The 21,802-nt window shown below is 36.3% G+C and overlaps 1 protein-coding gene across 1 annotated transcript in view; it reads right to left on the bottom strand.

The window, feature by feature from the left end:
* LOC150089024 (zinc finger CCHC domain-containing protein 8 homolog) overlaps positions 1-21,802 on the bottom strand; it is a 94,275-nt gene that overhangs the window by 65,352 nt on the left and 7,121 nt on the right. Inside the window, exon 4 of the mRNA XM_090369779.1 lies at positions 365-450. Within this exon, the coding sequence (XP_090225905.1) occupies positions 365-450 (86 nt within the window). The remainder of the gene's footprint in view (positions 1-364; positions 451-21,802) is intronic.

Below are 21,802 nucleotides of genomic sequence, written 5' to 3'. Positions count from 1 at the left end.
CTAAAGGGCACCCACGTGAGGAGATACTTTGAATATGTGGGCCACAGTAACTACCTCAGAGGGAATCAAATTGAAATATATAAGGCTCTGAGAGAAGATAATAAAATGAATTATGGGGAAATTTCCAGGGTATTAAATGATAGTAGATCCAGAAGCCAAATTCAAATCAGATTAGCAGTCAATTGTTAACTGAAAATATGGGTAGTTGAGGCCAACAGTTGGAAAAATTTAAAGTGCTGTTGTGTCAGTACCAACGAGAAAACCAAAACACTTTTTTTCTGACTTGTGCAACGAAAGCCTCTAGCTTCCTTTAACTGTACAACTAATACTAATATTAAATTTCACAATCATAAATAAAGGATACAGTGGTGTCTGCCAAGGTGAGGCTACAGATTTTTCAGGTTGACTAACATCAATACAGAAATCCTGAGATACTGGGGTAACCTCTATCTACATATATAAAAATTGCATAATTCTTAAATTAGGCTTTCTCAATATAGATATATACATACACACTCAGTGAACAATTTATTAGAAATGCCACTCCTCCATAAGGAAATCATAAGTAAGTAAACTTACTGCTACACACCAGTGATATGCTTACAGCTTATAAATAGACTTATGCAAACATGTTCATCAGGAGTTCACAGTACATCTTCAATGCTAAAATGTGCAACCAACATGACCACACTGATTCCAAATGTGAAATGAAGCCCAAAGGCTATATGCCATTATAACTGCAACAAAAGTTGTCCAAGCAGGTTCAAATGTAGAACTCATTAGAACAGCTCCACAAATTTAAATTTTTTTTCAAGATCCTGTGAATTTTGTGTTCCCCCCCCCACCATATTTCCAACAGCTTCAATGCTTTTTATTTGAAATTTATGATATTGCTTTATTTAAAAAGTTTTAAACTGCTGGTTTAAATTAGTCAGTTTGATAATTTTCCAGCTTTTGATATTCTTTAGAAATTAAAAAGAAGCATTAGAAATTTGTTGTTCACAAAAACAAATATATTTTTTTAAAAATTGGCGTGGTGTAATCATTTGCCTCAATAACTTCACTGTAAATGAAATAAGAACAACACTGTTTTGTTAAAAACCTTTTAGAGACATTACATTGTATTTTTAATTGCCATATAAAGTTTAATCTGTCTGAATAGAGTGAGATAAAAGTCTGGGCTTCTGCTCAGGCTTTTATCTTCCTCTAGTAAAACAGATAAACAGATCATGTAGATATTTCACAGTAATTGGCCGACATTATTATTGATATTAACCCTCTCATGAGTGGGACTAGGTGGAAATTTTCCAAATGCGTGCAAGCTCCAAGTGGTCCATTTCCAATAGGTCTCTGCGGGGTGAAATTTCTTAGTGAATTTTTGAAGTTTTGTAAAAGTAAAAAATTTTATAAATAAATGGTTTTGAATATTAATTTCTTCTTATTTTAACTTAATTGCCCAGCACATGAGTAAAATTACTGTTAAAATTAAACCAAAATTTAAAAAAAAAGAAGAAAATTCATAAAGTAAGATAAAAAAAAAAAATTTTTTTTTTATCTTACTTTATGGAAAAAAAAAAAAAAAAATATATATATATATATATATATATATATATATATATTTTTAAAGAAACATCCTCTACATATATATATATATATACAGGGCTTTTTTTGTGACGGTACGCAACAGTACGGCGTACCAGCACCTTTTTTACAGCATGCCAGCACAGGTGACACGCCTGGCATGCAGTCAGTGTCAGCCATGCCAGTTGCTTCCATCTATTAAGGAGATCACGTGACAATGGGCGGAGTCAGCACCCGTCAATCACGGCCGTATCGCTCTGGAAGGGGTACCCGTTTCTGAATATCGATCAAAACTTCATTATGAAATTATTTTTACTTATTTTTTTACTTGGTACTTACCGTATTTTTACATTTTACTTAATATTTTTTATTTATTAAATAAAACTCACCTTTGACTTATTTTTAATATACTTGTATAATAAATCTATGCTTAATAAAATGTTATTGTTATTTTTGTTATTTTTGGTTTTTAGGAGCATTAGCAACTAAGGCCATATTGCTCCGGGAATATGCGGTGGTCATTCCCTGACCTTTCCACATCCTCCGTATTTGGTGGTGACGGGCTCGAACCCCGGTCTAATCAAGAAGCATGTGCTATGCACTGCTGCTCCTTCCCACCTGGCTACGGAGGCGGCTTTAATAAAATGTGTGTTAATAAAATTAATGGTCGAGATTCAGTATCGGATATAGCGAACCAACTGCTAGCGATACAGCCGTGATTGACAGGTGCTGACTTCGCCCAGTGTCACGTGATCCTTAACAGACGGAAGCAGCTGGCATGGCTGACACCCACTGCGTGCCAGCCGTGTCACCCGTGCCGGCACGGAATTTTTCTTGATAGCAAAGAATGAGTACCGGCACCTATTTTTTTTTTACAAAAAAAGCACTGTATATATATATATATGTTTCCCGTTAACTACCCTGCCACACTGGCTTGTCCGTCCTTCTACTCGCAAAACACACAATGAACTCATCTCCACACACTCTAGGACAGGATTGAGCCCTGCAAGAATGTGTGTCTTGAATGCGGTGCTTCCCCTCAAGATGAAATTAAACCCTGTAGGACGAGCAAAGATAACTGTGAACTGTATAGCTATGATAATTATAAGATATTCTTAACTACCTTAGAACTGTTAAGTTGCTGTTGCGGTAGCGCTGTGGTTAAGGACACTGGTTGTGTCTTCGGCCGTAGTGTTGTTGCGACAGTGGCTGTTTTGCCAAGTATTTATATTGTCAACTGTAAAATTGTAGTAATTACTAACTTAGAAGTGTTCACTTTTGTTCAGGTTTGCTGTGGCTCCGGGGGTGCCGCGGTTGTGGGCACTGGTTTGTGTCTGTCGCTGCGGCTCCGTCGTGGCTGCCGCAGGTGCATGGAATTGATTGTTACGCCGTGCCCTCTTCTGGCAGGATGGGCCCCTACTAGGGCCAATATTTGGTATAGATCATTGGACAACCTAAACATTGAACATGCTAAACTCACTAGAAACACCCACCACTTTACTGCTCCCCTTAACTAAATCTAAATTCATCCACACGCTATGTTTTAATCTCCTGACGAAACTTAACTTATTTTAAATTATTACCATATTGTATGTAAAACACACTAGAAACATTCACTCCATTAATTGATCCCCACTCAACTAAACCAACTCTATCCACACTTGATGATTTACTCTTTTATTGCTATATTTATCTCTATTTTAATATTATTGTATAAACATATAGAGGTTCAAGAACCTCCTTTTGTGAAAACCAGACTCCCTGGAGCGCCTCCACGTGGCTAGGGACGGGAGTCAGGACGCAAGATATATCTGTTCTTGCCTCCTGGCTGCAAAGTCTCCAGGTGCCGGCATACAACACTCAACAAAACAAACACTCAAACAAAAACCTCCCCATACACACACTCGCCGGCTTAAAAAAAAAAAAAACCTACAAGAATCATTGCGGCAATAGGGGAAACCCTGGAGGCTGCAGTAAACAAAAATACTTTGAATACTTTGTATATATATATATATATATATATTTATTTATTTTTTTTATGTATTGCTTTTTTTTAAGTATTGTTCAATTTCAGCTTTTGTATGCCAAAAGCGGACAACCACTGGCCAACTGATACCTTCTTCTTCCAATTTTTAAAGCTATTTTTGTGCTGCATCTATTAAAACAAATTTCTTAATTCGCCTGCATGCAATAAAGACAAATTTGTTCAATAATTTTTCCCAAAAATTGTCAAGAAACTACACCAAAATTACATAATATAGCTGAGAGAAAGTTCATTGATCTTAGGAGCTCTGCAGGTCACAAATGCATTTTGTGCTGTTGACAATCAAAATTTCAAAGATTATCTAGAAAGTGATTCAAAGAACATTGGAGTACAATTTAATCTCGAAATCTGACAATCCATTATCTTGTACTACCCACTTTCTGGAAATTTCTTACAAAAATGAGTGAATTTCTTGGGATGGACATTTACTCAGGCAGCAAGTCAAAGCTGATAATATGTATGGTCAAAATTACATCACAGAGCCATAAAATTTTTACTGCACTCCAAGTGTATGGGAAATCTGCTAGAAAGACATGGAATTATCTTCTGCAATTTACAAATTAATGATTCACTGATATTTAACAACATCACTCAAGAGTTCCTGGGTTTTGCAATTTATCCATGAAGCATTAGACCAGGAATTTCCAAATGATGGTTTGTGAACACTTAGGGGATTCGTGAGAGAATTCTAGGAGTTCACAGGAACAATTTAGTAACAGCACCTTTTTAAATTGCTGGTTCTATAGTTCTTATCGTTATTTTAGTTTCCTTCCAACTTCTTAAGACTATATTCTCTCTCTCTCTCTCTCTCCTATTGAGGCAAACTTTAAAGTGCTGTGTTCTTCAAGACAAACTCAGAAGTCTCATTAGTTTCATAAATGATTTTAATTTTTTTTAAGTTCCAAAAATTACATTTTAATATTACAATACTGCAATATTATCAGTAAGTGGGCCTAACCACTTACTGATGATATCGCAGATTTAGATTTCACCATACATGTGTTACTGTGAAGCTTTATTTTTAATTAATTCAATGCATTCAAGAAGTTATTTTAAAACTTTATTAAATATTAAGAGGGATTTCACTGCAAAAACTATTATTATGGGAAGGATTCACCACAAAAACTATTATTAGTCAAGAGGTTTGCTTACGAAAAAAAAAAGGTTGCAAACCACTACATTATAGTTAAATAACACAGTTGCTAAACACAACTTTTAGAATGTAATGTTTGTAAACAACATTGACACAGCAACTCTCATTCACTCATATTTTCCTTTAAATATGGCACGTAAAAAAAAAGCAAGTGACCCAGAGGACTATAGCAAGTCCAAATGCAAATATGGGTCATTATCCATCAGGGAAAAGGTTGCATTTTACACGAACTGTTAATTGAATTCTAACTGTTAAAGACACTGGGATAGTTTTATTTAATGCTGGCGAAGTAACTGTATTAAATTTTTTGTGGCACTGGTTCATTGACTGCATATAGTATATTTTGGAAGGAGAAATAATTAATTTCACCAAGCTGTATAATATAATACTTATCCATATAACGAATCTTACTCTAGTGACAAATGGGCCTGGAGTACTGGGGTCCATAGTTTAACAAATAGATATTTATTGTATACCCAGTATAAAATGAAATATAAGTACAATTTCAGTACAGTAGCTTTCGGAACTCGTGTCCCTTTATCAACTGATAAAATTTTAAATACGCTACAAGCAAAGTGTGGCACGTTACTCATTCGTCATTGTTGTAGCACGGACGTGTGCTGCCTTGCGCCAGTGATCATCCATCAATAAAACGGTTGTCTCCAGGATTGGATGTATACGCATGCCTTTCTGGCGATTTAATGCCTTAGGGTTGTTTATTATGTTTAGTGACTCTAGCCATAGGCGGTGGCGAAAGTGTCGCGCGTGGTCCACTATCTCAAAGTCGCGCTTGGGGTCAAGATCGTGGTTGGTAGCCCAAAAATGTTCTGCAAGCGCGGACTGGTCAGTTTCGGCAAGCCGGATTGCTCTGTCGTGTTCCGTGAGGCGATCCTGGAGACGTCTCGATGTCTCACCTACGTAGCAACTGTTACAGGCCCTACAGGTGATACGGTACACTACATTGCTGCGTAAGACAGGTGTGACAGGGGTCTTCACACTGGAGACAAGTGAACGTAGGTTCCTACCTGGTAATTGCACACATTTGATGTTGTAACTTCTCAGGATCTTCGAGATACGTCCTGACACTCCTGGATAGTACGGAATGTAGGCGGATGATATGCCGACTTGCTTCGGAGGTCTTGGGTTGGAAGTAAGTTCTTGTGCCTGTAACAAGCATCTGTTTAGTACATGGGATGGATAACCGCATCTGGTTAGGTCCGCCTTCACACGGGAGATCTCGTTACGTCTAATTGTGTCGGTGCTGGAATGGCTCCAGGCCCTGGAGAACAGGGTGCGGGCGGTGCTATTGAGATGGCTTGGAGCGTGGCCGGACCCGTAGTTGGTGAATTGACCGCACCACATGGGTTTGCGGTATACTGAGGTCTCTAGATGTGGGCCTACGCGATGCACTAGCACGTCCAGAAACGGGAGCGAACCGTCCACCTCTGATTCTACGGTAAACTTGATGAAATTGGATAGAGAGTTGAGGTATTCTAGTAGTACCGTTTCAGAACCACGTGGTATTATGGTAAAAATATCGTCGACGTATCTACACCACGTTGTAATAGGTGTAGGTGGGTTCTGGTGTATCTGCTTCTCCAGATCTTCCATGGCGATGTTAGCTACTACGGAACTGACAGGGGCACCCATAGCAGTGCCATGTACTTGTTTGTAGAGTGAGTCTTCAAAGGTGAAGATGCTGCTAGAGAGGCATAGGTTGAGGGCGGTACAGATGTCATCAGTGGATAGTGACGTCCTGGATTGGAGGCTTAAGTCGCTCTCAAGAAGCCTTCTGGCGCAGTGCACGGCCTGTTGGACGGGAATCGAGGTGAATAAAGAAACCACGTCAAATGATGCCATGATAGAGTTATCAGGGATTGAAATGTCCTTAATGGTGTTAATGAATTCACTGCTGTTTTTAACGGTGTGAGATGTATTACCTATAAGAGGCGAGAGGAGGCTCGCGATGTGTTTGGACAGTTCATACGTTGGGGCACTGCAGCAAGACACTATAGGTCTGAGAGGAATACCCGGTTTATGGATCTTTGGTAATCCGTAGAATTGCGGTAGTTGGCAGCCAGTAGCACGCAGAAGATGGTGAGTCGTGGTCGGGATCTTCTTATCTTTAAGCCATGTGTGGACAAGTTTATTAACATTTGCTTCCAGACGTTTCAACAGCGCAAGTTCATAAACTTGAGCATAGAAACTAACTCCTTAAAGACGAACACTCGTTCAGACGACACGACTTCTTTCGTCTTGAATCTAAGTAACAAACAACTGTCCAACGAGCAGCTGAGTGTTTTATCAAACGGTATGAAATTCGCCGTTATACCATCGAAACCTCCCATCACACAGCTCGCTATGGGTATAGAAGCCAGTATTACCAACCTTCCCGAAGAAACTGCCAACGAGATCCGATTCAAGACTGCCGCAGTCCTCCGCAACACTCGAAAAACGTGCTCAAACCTCAACCACCGCCAACGTGCCGCCCTGTCATCTATAAGAAAAGACAACTCCATCGTTGTACTTCCTGCGGATAAAGGGCGCCGGACTGTTGTGCTGGACCGATCAGCCTACCGAGAGAAAGCCTTGGCCCTATTACTCGATCCTAACGTATATGAACCTCTACCTGATCCTCCCGTTAAAGTCTTGAAACGTCTGGAAGCAAATGTTAATAAACTTGTCCACACATGGCTTAAAGATAAGAAGATCCCGACCACGACTCACCATCTTCTGCGTGCTACTGGCTGCCAACTACCGCAATTCTACGGATTACCAAAGATCCATAAACCGGGTATTCCTCTCAGACCTATAGTGTCTTGCTGCAGTGCCCCAACGTATGAACTGTCCAAACACATCGCGAGCCTCCTCTCGCCTCTTATAGGTAATACATCTCACACCGTTAAAAACAGCAGTGAATTCATTAACACCATTAAGGACATTTCAATCCCTGATAACTCTATCATGGCATCATTTGACGTGGTTTCTTTATTCACCTCGATTCCCGTCCAACAGGCCGTGCATGCGCCAGAAGGCTTCTTGAGAGCGACTTAAGCCTCCAATCCAGGACGTCACTATCCACTGATGACATCTGTACCGCCCTCAACCTATGCCTCTCTAGCAGCATCTTCACCTTTGAAGACTCACTCTACAAACAAGTACATGGCACTGCTATGGGTGCCCCTGTCAGTTCCGTAGTAGCTAACATCGCCATGGAAGATCTGGAGAAGCAGATACACCAGAACCCACCTACACCTATTACAACGTGGTGTAGATACGTCGACGATATTTTTACCATAATACCACGTGGTTCTGAAACGGTACTACTAGAATACCTCAACTCTCTATCCAATTTCATCAAGTTTACCGTAGAATCAGAGGTGGACGGTTCGCTCCCGTTTCTGGACGTGCTAGTGCATCGCGTAGGCCCACATCTAGAGACCTCAGTATACCGCAAACCCATGTGGTGCGGTCAATTCACCAACTACGGGTCCGGCCACGCTCCAAGCCATCTCAATAGCACTGCCCGCACCCTGTTCTCCAGGGCCTGGAGCCATTCCAGCACCGACACAATTAGACGTAACGAGATCTCCCGTGTGAAGGCGGACTTAACCAGATGCGGTTATCCATCCCATGTACTAAACAGATGCTTGTTACAGGCACAAGAACTTACTTCCAACCCAAGACCTCCGAAGCAAGTCGGCATATCATCCGCCTACATTCCGTACTATCCAGGAGTGTCAGGACGTATCTCGAAGATCCTGAGAAGTTACAACATAAAATGTGTACAATTACCAGGTAGGAACCTACGTTCACTTGTCTCCAGTGTGAAGACCCCTGTCACACCTGTCTTACGCAGCAATGTAGTGTACCGTATCACCTGTAGGGCCTGTAACAGTTGCTACGTGGGTGAGACATCGAGACGTCTCCAGGATCGCCTCACGGAACACGACAGAGCAATCCGGCTTGCCGAAACTGACCAGTCCGCGCTTGCAGAACATTTTTGGGCTACCAACCACGATCTTGACCCCAAGCGCGACTTTGAGATAGTGGACCACGCGCGACACTTTCGCCACCGCCTATGGCTAGAGTCACTAAACATAATGAACAACCCTAAGGCATTAAATCGCCAGAAAGGCATGCGTATACATCCAATCCTGGAGACAACCGTTTTATTGATGGATGATCACTGGCGCAAGGCAGCACACGTCCGTGCTACAACAATGACGAATGAGTAACGTGCCACACTTTGCTTGTAGCGTATTTAAAAAAAAATTTTATCAGTTGAGAAAGGGACACGAGTTCCGAAAGCTTCTGGAAATATTTTATTTTATTTTATACTGGGTATACTTTAAATAAATATCTGTTAAACTATGGACCCCAGTACTCCAGGCCCATTTGTCACAATAAATATCTATTTGTTGAATCTTACTCTCTTCGATGTTGGACATACTTTTACAACTATGTGCCTTAAATTACAATATAGAAATGGAGTATTTTCACTTTTTTTTTTTCTTTACATTAATTTTGGACTATTTATCTACTAGAATATGACCACTCAAAATCCAAAAAATTTCAACCAAATCACAAGACTTCCAGATATTGAAGATTCAAGCATAATTCCTAGCAGTAACTACTTGAGGAAAGGTTACTGACCAAAACTATAAGAGAACAATTTGTAAAATGTGAAATACTTATTGAAACCAAAGCTCAGCATTGGAAGAGTAACCAATGGAACAGATGTAGGAAATAAACTGCAAACATTCTTGATATCCCATATATAACTAATCCCTCTTAACTCGAAACTGAAACCACCTCAGTAATTGCTAATTTGGATGAATGAATTATATTTGAGTTGGTGAATTTTAAGATCTTAAGGAAGCAACAAATTTGAATTATTGTCTGAATATTTGAATTATAGTTTTTATTACTGACAAAAACTTTGGAGGAAATGATGATCCTATACAAATTATCCACTGAGTGGTGCATATACAGTTTATTTAATAATTATAAATTTAAGGAGATATATAAAACCATAAGTTTAATAATTAAAAATTAATAATTATTACTTATATAAATGGTATAACTTAAACATAATTACAAATTATGTTGTTTTAATTTCAAAACCCGCCTTCCCTACACCATATATATACAGGGTTGTTTAAATTAAAGTATCCCTATGTAGAGGGCTCTGGAGAGAGTTCTAAGGCTTGTACTGAAGAGAAATTTGGATAACAGGTACAATAAAGAATGTGCTCGCCATTATTGAAAAAAAAAAAAAAAAAAAATTTGTTACAAAATTTGTCACTATATGGTGCTGTGGCAACACAAATCACTTGAACAGCGCTACAATTGTTCAATGTGTCCTCCATTTTGGTCAACAACGGTTTCCATTCGAAGAACAGCATTTTCTACAGCAGAACGTAACATGTCAACTGGATTAGCCAGCACATGACATCTAATGCTGTCCTTCAGATCTGCCAGAGTTTGACATCCTTCCCGATACACCCGTTTCTTCAAAAACCCCACAACCAGAAGTTGAATGGGTTGAGGTCTGGTGATTGGGGTGGCCAAGATGTCTGGAAACAACGGCTGATGACTCGTTCATCTGTTAAAAAAAAATGTTGCCTTAGCAAGCTTTGGACACAACGGTGGATGTGTGGTGGTGCACCATTTTGAATGAATATGGTATCCTGAAGGCACCCACATTGTTGCAGCTCTGGTATTACGAAATTTGCCAATGTTACATAATATTGCTGTCCAGTGATGGGACAGGTGTGGGGTCCAGTCAATGTTACCTGTTCAAAAAAATATGGCCCAATCATGAATGTGGCTGTAAATCCACACCACACTGTCACTTTTGGAAAATGCAACAGGACCTCTTGTTGCCCAAATGCAACAGTTGTGCATATTCACTTGTCCATTTAAGCAGAAGTGGGCTTCATCACTCCAAAGGATGTTCCATGGCCAAGTGATATCCACTGTCATTTGGGCCAGAAACTGAAGTGTGTATGTGAAACGAATATCTGCATCACCATGTTTAGCTGCTGTAGCATGTGCACCTTGTAAGAATAGTACCGCAACATCTGACACATTACTAACCTTACAGTGGAATATGGCATGTCCACCTCACGAGAAACAGCTGGCACACGTGCTACTACATGGAGACTGATTGATAAATACACGATAGCCATAGCCACATCTTCAACATGAGAGGAGTCCACTTGTTTTCGACCTCTACCTAATCGAACACCAAGATGTCCTGTCACTCCAAATTTCGCAATTATTTTGCGGACAGCACAAACAATCAATCATAGGCCCACGCCTTATGCACTTCTGACGGCAGAATTCTCTGATAGCCGCAGCTACATTGTTGCTGTTCTGATGGTACCACTTCCCTGGTAGTGCCTTTTCCTGCAACATTGTTGGCATTGCTGCTGTAGTGCAGGCAAACATCTACTGTATGATTTTGAAGAGACTGCTTTGCTTTTATACAGTACAATAGAGCTGAGTAGTGGCACTGTGGCAATAACTGACGATTATGTAAATAATATAAGTTATTTGCATAATTGTAACTAAGATAGTTACACGGCATACAGTGACAAATTTTGTAACTAATTTTTTTTTTTTCCAATAAACAGCAAGCGCATTCTTTATTGTACCTGTTGTCAAAATTTCTCTTCAGTATGAGCCTTAGAACTCGCTTCGGAGTGCTCTACATAGGGATACTTTAATTTTAACAACAACCCTGTATGTATATATATATATATATATATATATATATATATATATATATATATACAGGATGATTCCAAACTCTACTGACAAACTTTAAGGGGATGTTTGGAGGAATTATCTAAATGTTTTGAGATTAAGAACCAACGGTCGCCAGAGCCATGATTTGGAGTAATAGGAGTTTATCTGTTTAATAGTATAGCTCGTATTATCGCAGCCTGCAAGGAGGTGAGCACAACACCTGGGATGCTAGAGCAAGTACGTCGGTTGATGGTGCGGCACATACACTTTGTCACGATCTTCATGGTCGACATTTTGAACAACTACTGTAAAGCATGTTTACTGTAATAATTAAATGCACCATAATGCAATTATCGTGTCTTATTGACTTGTATACGGCCCAGCATGTTTGTCCGATTACATAGTAAGGAGGCTTCACCGCCCGTGGGTTCCCTATCTCAAAACATTCAGATACTTCCTCCGAACACCCTCTTAAAGTTTGTCGGTAGAATTCCGAATTGCCCTGTGTGTATATGTGTGTGTGTGTGTGTGTGTGTGTGTGTGTATATATATATACATATATGTATGTATATACATATATTAGTAATATACAACTGTTAAGAGGCACCTCCGTAGCCAGGTGGGAAGAAGCAGCAGTGCATAGCACACGCTTCTTGATTAGACCGGGGTTCGAGCCCGTCACCACCAAATATGGAGGATGAGGAAAGGTCAGGGAATGACCACCGCATATTCCCAGAGCAATATGGCCTTAGTTGCTAATGCTCCTAAAAAAACCAAACAACTGTTAAGAAGCAAAATAAGCAGAAAGAGGAAAATAATAAAAGTTATAGTATGTCTAATGCTCCAAAACGCGCAGTGCAGCAGTGAAAGAAGCAAAAGGATATAAATAATGTGTGGTTTGTAAAATAGATAAAGAGTCTGGGAAAATGGAAATTAAAAGTACACAAGGTGCCTGAACTAAGAGAAGTTTAAGGGATAGTTGAAAATGGAGTGAAGTAGTGGTTAGGTGAAAGAATTTGAAATACCTTGTACAAAAATAAACTGGGACTGAGGAAGGGAAAAAAAATAATAATAATAATAAACAAATAAATAATACTATATTCAGATATGGGAGGGCAATTTTAGCAAGAGGTCAAATCAGGGGATAGCAAATATGCAAAAACTGAATATGGTAGATGAAAAAATGATACATAGTCAGGAAATTCATCAGGGGACTACTCCTGACCATGTACCAGGCACTGCATTTCCAAACTTGTCTGTAGTATTAGAAAAAGGGGGAAGCAAATATGCAGCCTCTATTGCAATATTAATAGACAAGGTATTACAATAAAGGCTGCATATTTGCTTCCCCCTTTTTCTAATACTACAGACAAGTTTGGAAATGCAGTGCCTGGTACATGGTCAGGAGTAGTCCCCTGATGAATTTCCTGACTATGTATCATTTTTTCATCTACCATATTCAGTTTATGCATATTTGCTATCCCCTGATTTGACCTCTTGCTAAATTTGCCCTCCCATATCTGAATATAGTGTTATTTATTTTTTTTTGTTTGTTTTTTATTATTTTTATTTATTACTTTTTTTTAATTTTATTTTTTTTTGCTTCCTCAGTCCCAGTTTATTTTTGTACTAGGTTTTTCAAATTCTTTCACCTGTTTAACCACTACTTCATTTCCATTTTCAACTATCCCTTAAACTTCTCTTAGTTCAGGCACCTTGTGTACTTTTCATTTCCATTTTCCCAGACTCTTAATCCATTTTACAAGTCACACATTATTATATATATATATATATATATATATATATCTTTTAGCATTTTAGGACTACTCTTTATAAAAATAACAATCGTTAGCAGACAATTCAGAAAGTAGAGGAAGGGTGTTCTGAGAATTATTCTCATATAAACTCCAATGATTTGCCAGAATGTGATAATGAGTCACATTCTGGCATATCACTGCCAGAATATGACTCACTACAGCATTAATTCAAAGTGAATGCTCTTATTGACAATAATATGAAGATAAGTAACATAGCAATGATTCATTTTTTACATATATTATTAATGATAAAGCACTAATGTGTTTCCTAAACCATGGCTCTGTCACTATGTCATCCTGAACACATGAAGAAAGCCATGCAATTAATGTTTTTAAAATCTTCTGCTCCACCAAAATAATACAATTATTTCAATAAACCATCAGATTTGCTAGATATGATTCTCACAGCCCTTGCCATTCAAAAAATCCCTTCTGTTGATGAGATCAACAGTTTTGGCAGTCAGAGTTCATTTATGACCATGCATAATAAAGGGTTTGGAATATGCTGTTTGTTTGTTTGTTATTTGGTTTTTAGGAGCATTAGCAACTAAGGCCATATTGCTCCGGGATATGCGGTGGTCATTCCCTGACCTTTCCGCATCCTCTGTATTTGGTGGTGACGGGCTCAAACCCCGGTCTAATCAAGAAGCGTGTGCTACGCACTGCTGCTCCTTCCCACCTGGCTATGGAGGCACCGTTTTTTGGAATATGCAACTTGAAGATAGAAATGGTTATAAATGTTTAAATGAAACTATGGTTTGCTTACAGTTGGATTTGGAATTCTTTCCAATTACTTTTATTCTTCTTTCAAACAAATTGCCTTTATTAAATTTTTTATATCTAATATTTCTAGTATATATAAACAATGGTCTCTGAACATTTGATGTTTGGACTTTGTAGATATATAAACTGCACATTCAATATTGGCCAGTTTGAAAACAGAGATTCGTGATGAATTCACAAACTGATCACTTTGTACATTGGCCACATCAATAAAAGATGCAACAGTTTTGGATATATCAAGCTGGCATTAGTAACTTTGGTATCATTAAACAACGCATAAAACATGGGAGTTTTTTATTTTTTTAATGGAAATACCAAACATGAAAGCTATTAGAACCTATAATACTTAGTAGCATGCATAGTTTTAAGGCTGAAAAGACACAATATACATTCATATTATACTTAAATTTCTGTGATTGCAATTGTGTAGGTTGTTCTGAAAAACAGAAGTATAAGAGATAAATGACTATGGATATGATTTCCACTGAGATAAAGAAGGTTATTAATAGATAAATGGAAAAGAGAAGTGAGGGAAAGAACTGAACCATAGGGAACACTAGCATTAATTGAGAAGTTGGAAGACAGAGAGCAATCTTCCTTCACCTGCAGTTAGCAGTCAGAGAAAAACAGACTACCAAATTGCACCTGAACCTTTCTTAGCATTAAGATTATTCACAATTATTCTTCTCACAATCACGAATACCCAAATTGGAAAAAAAGTAGGATGCTAATATGTCAGATTTATTGCTAACTTTGTATACAATTTTTGTAAAATAATAAGAGAAGTTTACCTTGATATAGAATATCATATAGAACACTTCCATATGATATTCTCCAGAAATTAAAACGAAAAAAATCAAAAAAACTTACATTAGAGTAACAAATAATTTAAAAAATTTTAAAAATAATTAAAAATCAATTTAACAAAATTAAAACTCAATTTAACACAATTAACAAAAAAGTTGCAAAACAATTTTTCTTTTCCTTCATCAATTTTTTCGTTAATTGCGTTAAATTGATTTTTAATTGTGTTAAATTGAGTTTTAATTTTGTTAAACTGATTTTTAATTATTTAAAAAAAATTTTTTAATTATTTGTTACTCTAAGTTTTTCGATTTTTTCGTTTTAATTTCTGGAGAGTATCATACGGAAGTGTTCTACGTACTATATTGAGGAAAACTTCTCTTATTATTTTACAAATATTGATATTAACGTAGAACGTATTGAGCATTACAGCTCTGGTTCATACTATCTTTGTATACAATAGAATCACCAGGTTGTAACAGAGATGGAAATAAAGATGGACAGATGTTGCAACTTACAGCTTTGGCAAAGAATCAGAAGGCTCAACTACCATTTGACAAGAAACAAGTTTTATACTAGTTGTACTCAAAAATCAAATTTGGATCAATTAATAATTGTTTTAAAATTGTAATATGAATTTTAATATAAATTTAAATTTTATATTAAAATTGTAATATGAATTTTAATATAAATTTAAAATTTATAATATGAGATTTAGATACAAACCAGTTATGATATGCTATGTTCTTATCTCCAACAGTCTTAGTACATTAAAATCACCAAGGAAAATTACCTCACTTTTAGGAAAGTTAGACTGAAGAAAGTAGACTTTCAAAGAAGTCAAAGAGTTCTGAATGAGTAGCAGAAGTGGGAGAATGATAGAAGATTAATTGACAGACTGGAATAGAGAGATTTTAAGCCAGAGTTGATAAAAAAAAAAAGGAGAATCTACATTAGGAAGTTTCTGCTAAGGAATATCAGAGCAGACATGTGCACAAGTACCACTCTGAAGCAAATGGAGTCACTGAAAGAACAATTAGGGAAACTGATAATCAAGACTGTCAGAAAAAGTAACCGGGAATTGGCATATTGTAAGTGAAAATGGACATCACTGAGACCACATATATTTGTGAAATGAATGAGAGTTTTTGGGAGGTTTAGACCTTTTTGCAGATGTTTGTTTCTATTAGTTTGACTTTTCATGATGCATCCAGTAGATAAAGTAAAGTGGGGGGCACACAAGAATTAATGAAATCTTTGAGTATATAGCATATAGCACAGATTTGAGTATATAGTTTATAGCACAGATAGCAAGAATATATTCAGCTCCTTAACATGACCTCAACAATGCCTCTTGCATACACAGGAGGAATTGTTGAACTGCATTCTGACTGTCACTAGTAAGCAGAATACAGGTGGTGAGATTATACAATAGCTTATCCAGATGCTACCTAGAGAGTTACCAATAGGTTCAGTTTTGTGGATTACCCAATGCCATCCTGCAAAACAGTTTTAGAGCTATACCTTGAATGTAAGGAATACTGGATCTTGCACAGTGCCCATCTTAACCTCAAAAGATATTACATTACTCATATTGCATGGGGTTATCAGGCTTTGCTCCAGACTAAACTTGCCTCCAGTAAGAAAAGTGGCAGTACTACACTGGACAATGTCATCTACCACCTAGTAATACCTGGTGAAACAAAGGGGGGGTTATTCCTCTGTGTGATGTGCATGTCACACTTCACTCCCACTTACATTGGTTCACACCTGGGTTGTCATCTTCAGTACACTAGGTGCAGTGTTTCACAGAGTGCACATGGGGGAGGGAACACAAGACCATTTGCAGATGTTGATTAAAAGGTGAAATCACAGAGCTTGTGGAGGCTATCTCTGAAGAAACACTGGCTGCAGTTGTCATAATCTTCAATCGACATCTGCAAATGGCCTTGGATGCACAGGGACCATACTGAATAATATACTGAATATGTTTTTGCCTGAATTTTTAAAAATTTAAATTTTTTTAAAATTTTTAAAACTCCCATGTCCTGTACGTTTAATGAAACCAACTTAATATAAATTTAAAATTTATAATATGAGATTTAGATACAAGCCAGTTATGATATGCTATGTTCTTATCTCCAACAGTCTTAGTACATTAAAAGTCTTAGTACATTAGTAAGACTTTTAATTACATTAGTGCCAACAGTCTTAGTACATTAGTGCCAGTGAAAAACATCAAAAAATATGACTGTTCAAAACTGCTGTATCTTTTCTTCATTAACCTGTATATAATACCAAGATAATCAGATTAATAATATTGTGTAAACAACTGTTGTTGCTTTCTTTCTCTTTCCACAGTGCACCACCTAGAAATGCGAATGTTATATTATTAGAAAGCTTATCACTGGCAAGGGAGTTTTTGTTAATAAGTGCTATTTTAATCAAGTTAGTGACAATAATCGAGATTAAATAAATGAATTGTTTTTATTAAAAATTCACATAATTGAATCAAGAATATAACTGCTACTTGCCTGCATCTTATGAGAGATTTCAAAAGTTGACCATTTCATCATTGTGGTGTGGTAAAAACTGTGCTACTTATTAATATTCATATAAATCATAAAATGAGAATGATGATAAAAACATGAAATTGCTTGGGTTATATGAACAAGAAGGGGAGTGGCAGTTTTTAAGAATAATTTATGTAAATAAATAATAATAATAAACATTTTAAATAACACTTGTAACACATTAACAAAACCTGACTACTAATGCACAAGCTTAAAGGCAGTTCCCAAATCAAACTTTTAGAGAATTGGTGTGTAAATTTAAATTTATTATTGTTAAACAAAGATATACAAGTCTTTATTCTTGAAAAGAAGAAAGAATTCCTACATTAATGATTAAAAATTCGACTATAAAATTTAATGCCATTTTTAAATAAATATTTGTACACAATCTTACCCTTGAATTTTGTATCCACAAAGACAAAAACAGATTATTCAAAAGGTATTAGCAAGAACTGATTTCATCCACATAAGACAAAAACATTATCCAAAAGGTTTGCAAGTATTGACAAAATTAGAAAGGATTGAGTTTATGACAGTAATCAGAATTAACCTTTGAGTGGACACACTGGGCATACAGCATCAACCAACACTAAGTGACCAGATAATTAGTATTCCAATGCAGGACATCAATTTTACAACCCCCCCCCCACAAAAAAACAATATACACATATTTCTTTAAATTTTTTATTTATAAAAAACTATTCATATGCAAAATATAAATTAAATACCTATACTTCTTTGAACTAAACTTATAAAATAAAATATCACACTTCTTATAAAATACCTATATTATACAGGTATTTCTGTGAAATAATAATAATAAATATACATACTTCTTTTAACAATAAAAACAACAGAAATTAAATAATATAATTAAATACATTTTACTGTGGAGTGAATTTTTCTTAGTAATTTTTCATTATTTGCTATTTCTTCGTAAAATTCTTCACAAGAATTAACAAAACTAGACTTAACTTGTAGTATTGCTTTCAAAGGTCAGTTGTGTTTTTTCTGACATTCGCAACTTATTTACTACCAAAAAAAAACTCTTTCCGTGGCATCACAGGTTCCCAGCAAACATAATGCAAATCTAATTACTCTTTTAAAATGTCTGCATGGTATGTCCCTTGGAATTCTCTCGTCATTCCATTCTTTTATTTTTAAATCATCAGCATATTTTTTAAATATGATATCTTGTCAAAAAAGCCTGCTTTCTTCTTCATCTGCAACAATTAACTTCATTGTATCTTTCTATTAACTTGCACATCATGTGATATAAAAATCATGATTCATGATATAAGTACGGAGGCAACATGTCCAATCTGTGACAGTCTGCAATGTGAGCAAACAACTTAAATCTGGGACTGTCCCACATAATCCAGGATGTCTGGTCACTTTAACCAACACAGAAAAACTTATATTTTTTGAAAACTATGAAAATTTTAGCATTCATAAAGTATGATAAAAGCCCAGCATTTGCATCATTAATTATTTTTTTAATGGAGAAGTATCAAAAATACTTTATACATAAACACTTTATAGAAAATGTAAAAAATGCTTTAAGGCTCTGTTTTGGAGCAAAAGCTTAATAAAAAAAATAGCCATAATTCTCCATAAAGGTGTCAACTATCAGTCAAGCAAGCAAGCAAAAAAAAAACTGCAGTTAGAGGAATTTTTTTCTTTTCTTTCATAACAAAGCTGTTGTTTCTAAAGGTAATTTTTGGCATTATTATTCAATACAGTGTCAGAATTGAGAATAAATTTTTAGTCTCCAATTTTCAATTATTTCTTGCCATTTATCCTAAAAGCCAATTCACAAAAAAAACTCGTAAACCAGGGAACTCGTTAAGCAGGAACTGCCTGTATTCAAAAACTGTGTGTGTGTGCAATTTCTATTCATCTCTGAGAAAGTGGAGCAGTTGTGGAAGTTGTGAAGTCTATGCTCCAATGTGTCTATTGTTATGATTAAAACATATACCTGCTCAAAGTTCAAATTAGCATCAGTATCATCCAAATCTGTTACAAACAATACAGGTCACTGTGACAGTAAAAAATCAGACCCATCCCTTCCCTATTCACTATTTTCCTCTATGATATATAATATCACCTGTTAGATCTTTAGCCACAGAAGAAGTAAACCTTCTTTCTTATAATGTTCACTTTGATATCCAATTTACCTTCCTCATGGTCTACCTCTTGGCCTATTACCATCTATTTTTCCTTCAAATTATCTTCATATTTCATAAGTTTGCTTGACTTGGTGAATAAAGGAAGCATTCTAAACTATATGTGGATGTTTATCGTAACAGCTGGAGACTGATGTTGATATAGTGAATCCTATATCCACATGCAGGTGCTTATACCAACATATAAACTGAAAGGTATATATAATTACCTGAACCTGATATTTCATAGATTCCACAACTGCTCCACTTTCTCAGAGATGAATAGAAATTGCACACAGTTTTTGAATACAGGCAGTTCCCGCTTAACGAGTTCCCGGGTTTACGAGTTTTTTTTTTTTTTTTTTCCAAGTATCAACAAAATTTAAAATATTAACAACTGCAAAAAATGAATGTTAAACATTCATAAATACCGCATTTCAAACCACGCACATAGCTATACAATACAGCATACCCCACTTCACGATATTAATCCGTTCTAGAGGCACTATGAATGCAATAACACATTTTTTGGTAATTCATTTCAAGACCTCGGAAGTTGAAATTTTCACTACATAACTAGACTATTTATCTCTCTAAAAAGGTCATTTTTATAGTGTAAATTGTATTAGTTACCAATTCAAATCATTAAAATGCACTACACTTTCATCATTATCATATGTTCTGTTATAAAAATCAATTTTGAACGCCTTTAAGATATTTTTTTAAAGCACATTTCTGCAGATCCCGACCACAAAACAGTAAAAACAATTTGCACTTCCCCAGTTTATTGGGCTTTTTTGTTAATATAATTATAAAAGGATAGTAATTACATGGTAGCATCCATGTAACCATTCACTGCCTGCAATAAAGATATTATATATAAACTCGATGTTATTGCATTTGCAAAAATACTGATAGCTTGAATTGTGCGTTTTTTTACATTATTATGATGAAATGTGTTTCCCCTTTACTGAAATCTTCAATTATATAAAAAACATAAATAAATTTTCTGAATCTTCTCTTTGTTCCTTTTTTTTAAGCTTCGTAAACTTGTTACTCCGTGCAAATCATGTTAGTTGCAATTTGTGCGTGCCGTTTAAAAAAATGCTTATGCATGCTATTGTGAAATTTATAAAGAAAAGAAAAGATTATTTTTGAAACAAACACCTCAGAGCATTTCAGAAGAAGACCACTCCTTGTGCAACAAACCAACGAGTGCAGAGCCAATAGTGAGGGATCAATGAGTGTGCATTTAGTCAATGATGAAGAATAAACATTCTTTACCATTTGTAAGTCATAAATAATTTCTTTATTATTATAATTTGCTTGATTTTACAAGCTACGTTTTCATTTCTTTAGATGATTTATCTAAAGAAATGAAAATCATTGTTTAAACAAACTAATTAGCTAGCTAATTTCATTGTCGAGAATGTAACCCCTGTTTTTAACATTATGTCTATGGGAAATAAATTCCGCTTTACTAGTGTGCACTAGGAACGAATTAACTCGTAAAGTTGGGAACTACCTGTATACACAAATAACAAAAACACAAATATTTAAATGACTGTGCAGAACAAAATCTAGCACTGTCACTATAGGCTGAAGATAAAATGCTCAATGCAATACAGCATGAATGTCCTGAATATCAGGACATTCATGATCCTGAAATACTTAGACATTGAAACAAAAGCTGTATATATACATACATATGTGGACAAGGCTGAGAGAAGTGATTGGCATGGCTTAAAGAACTGAAGTAATGAGGTGCAGAAGTCTGCACAATAGTCGGTGGGAAAACTGAAGGTCGCAATTCCTTGTGATTTGTCATATCAAGATTATGGATTTGTTGGGACGGTTGGATAAGCTCTTTGCTAATGCTGTGTTCAGTTGGTTGGTCCGTTGTAAGCCATATTGCACAGTATATATTGTGTGTGTACATTGCATGTATTCTGATTGATTTGCTGTTTTCTGGAGGAAAACCCAAGTTTCTGTGAGAAAAAACCATGCTACCCTCACCTGCAACCAACTAACACAGCCACGAAAAAGATCCATAAAAATGCCTCACGTCACTGACGGGATTCGAACTCAAGTTTTTTCCACCCGATAAGGGGAGGACAGTGCTACCC

Source organism: Mastigoproctus giganteus, chromosome 3 (genome assembly GCF_048544385.1).
Source record: "Mastigoproctus giganteus isolate SK-2022 chromosome 3, ASM4854438v1, whole genome shotgun sequence".
NCBI classification, from domain to species: Eukaryota; Metazoa; Arthropoda; class Arachnida; order Uropygi; family Thelyphonidae; genus Mastigoproctus; species Mastigoproctus giganteus.
Note: the sequence above shows the minus strand (reverse complement) of the source record. Positions and strands in the feature narration are given on the sequence as shown.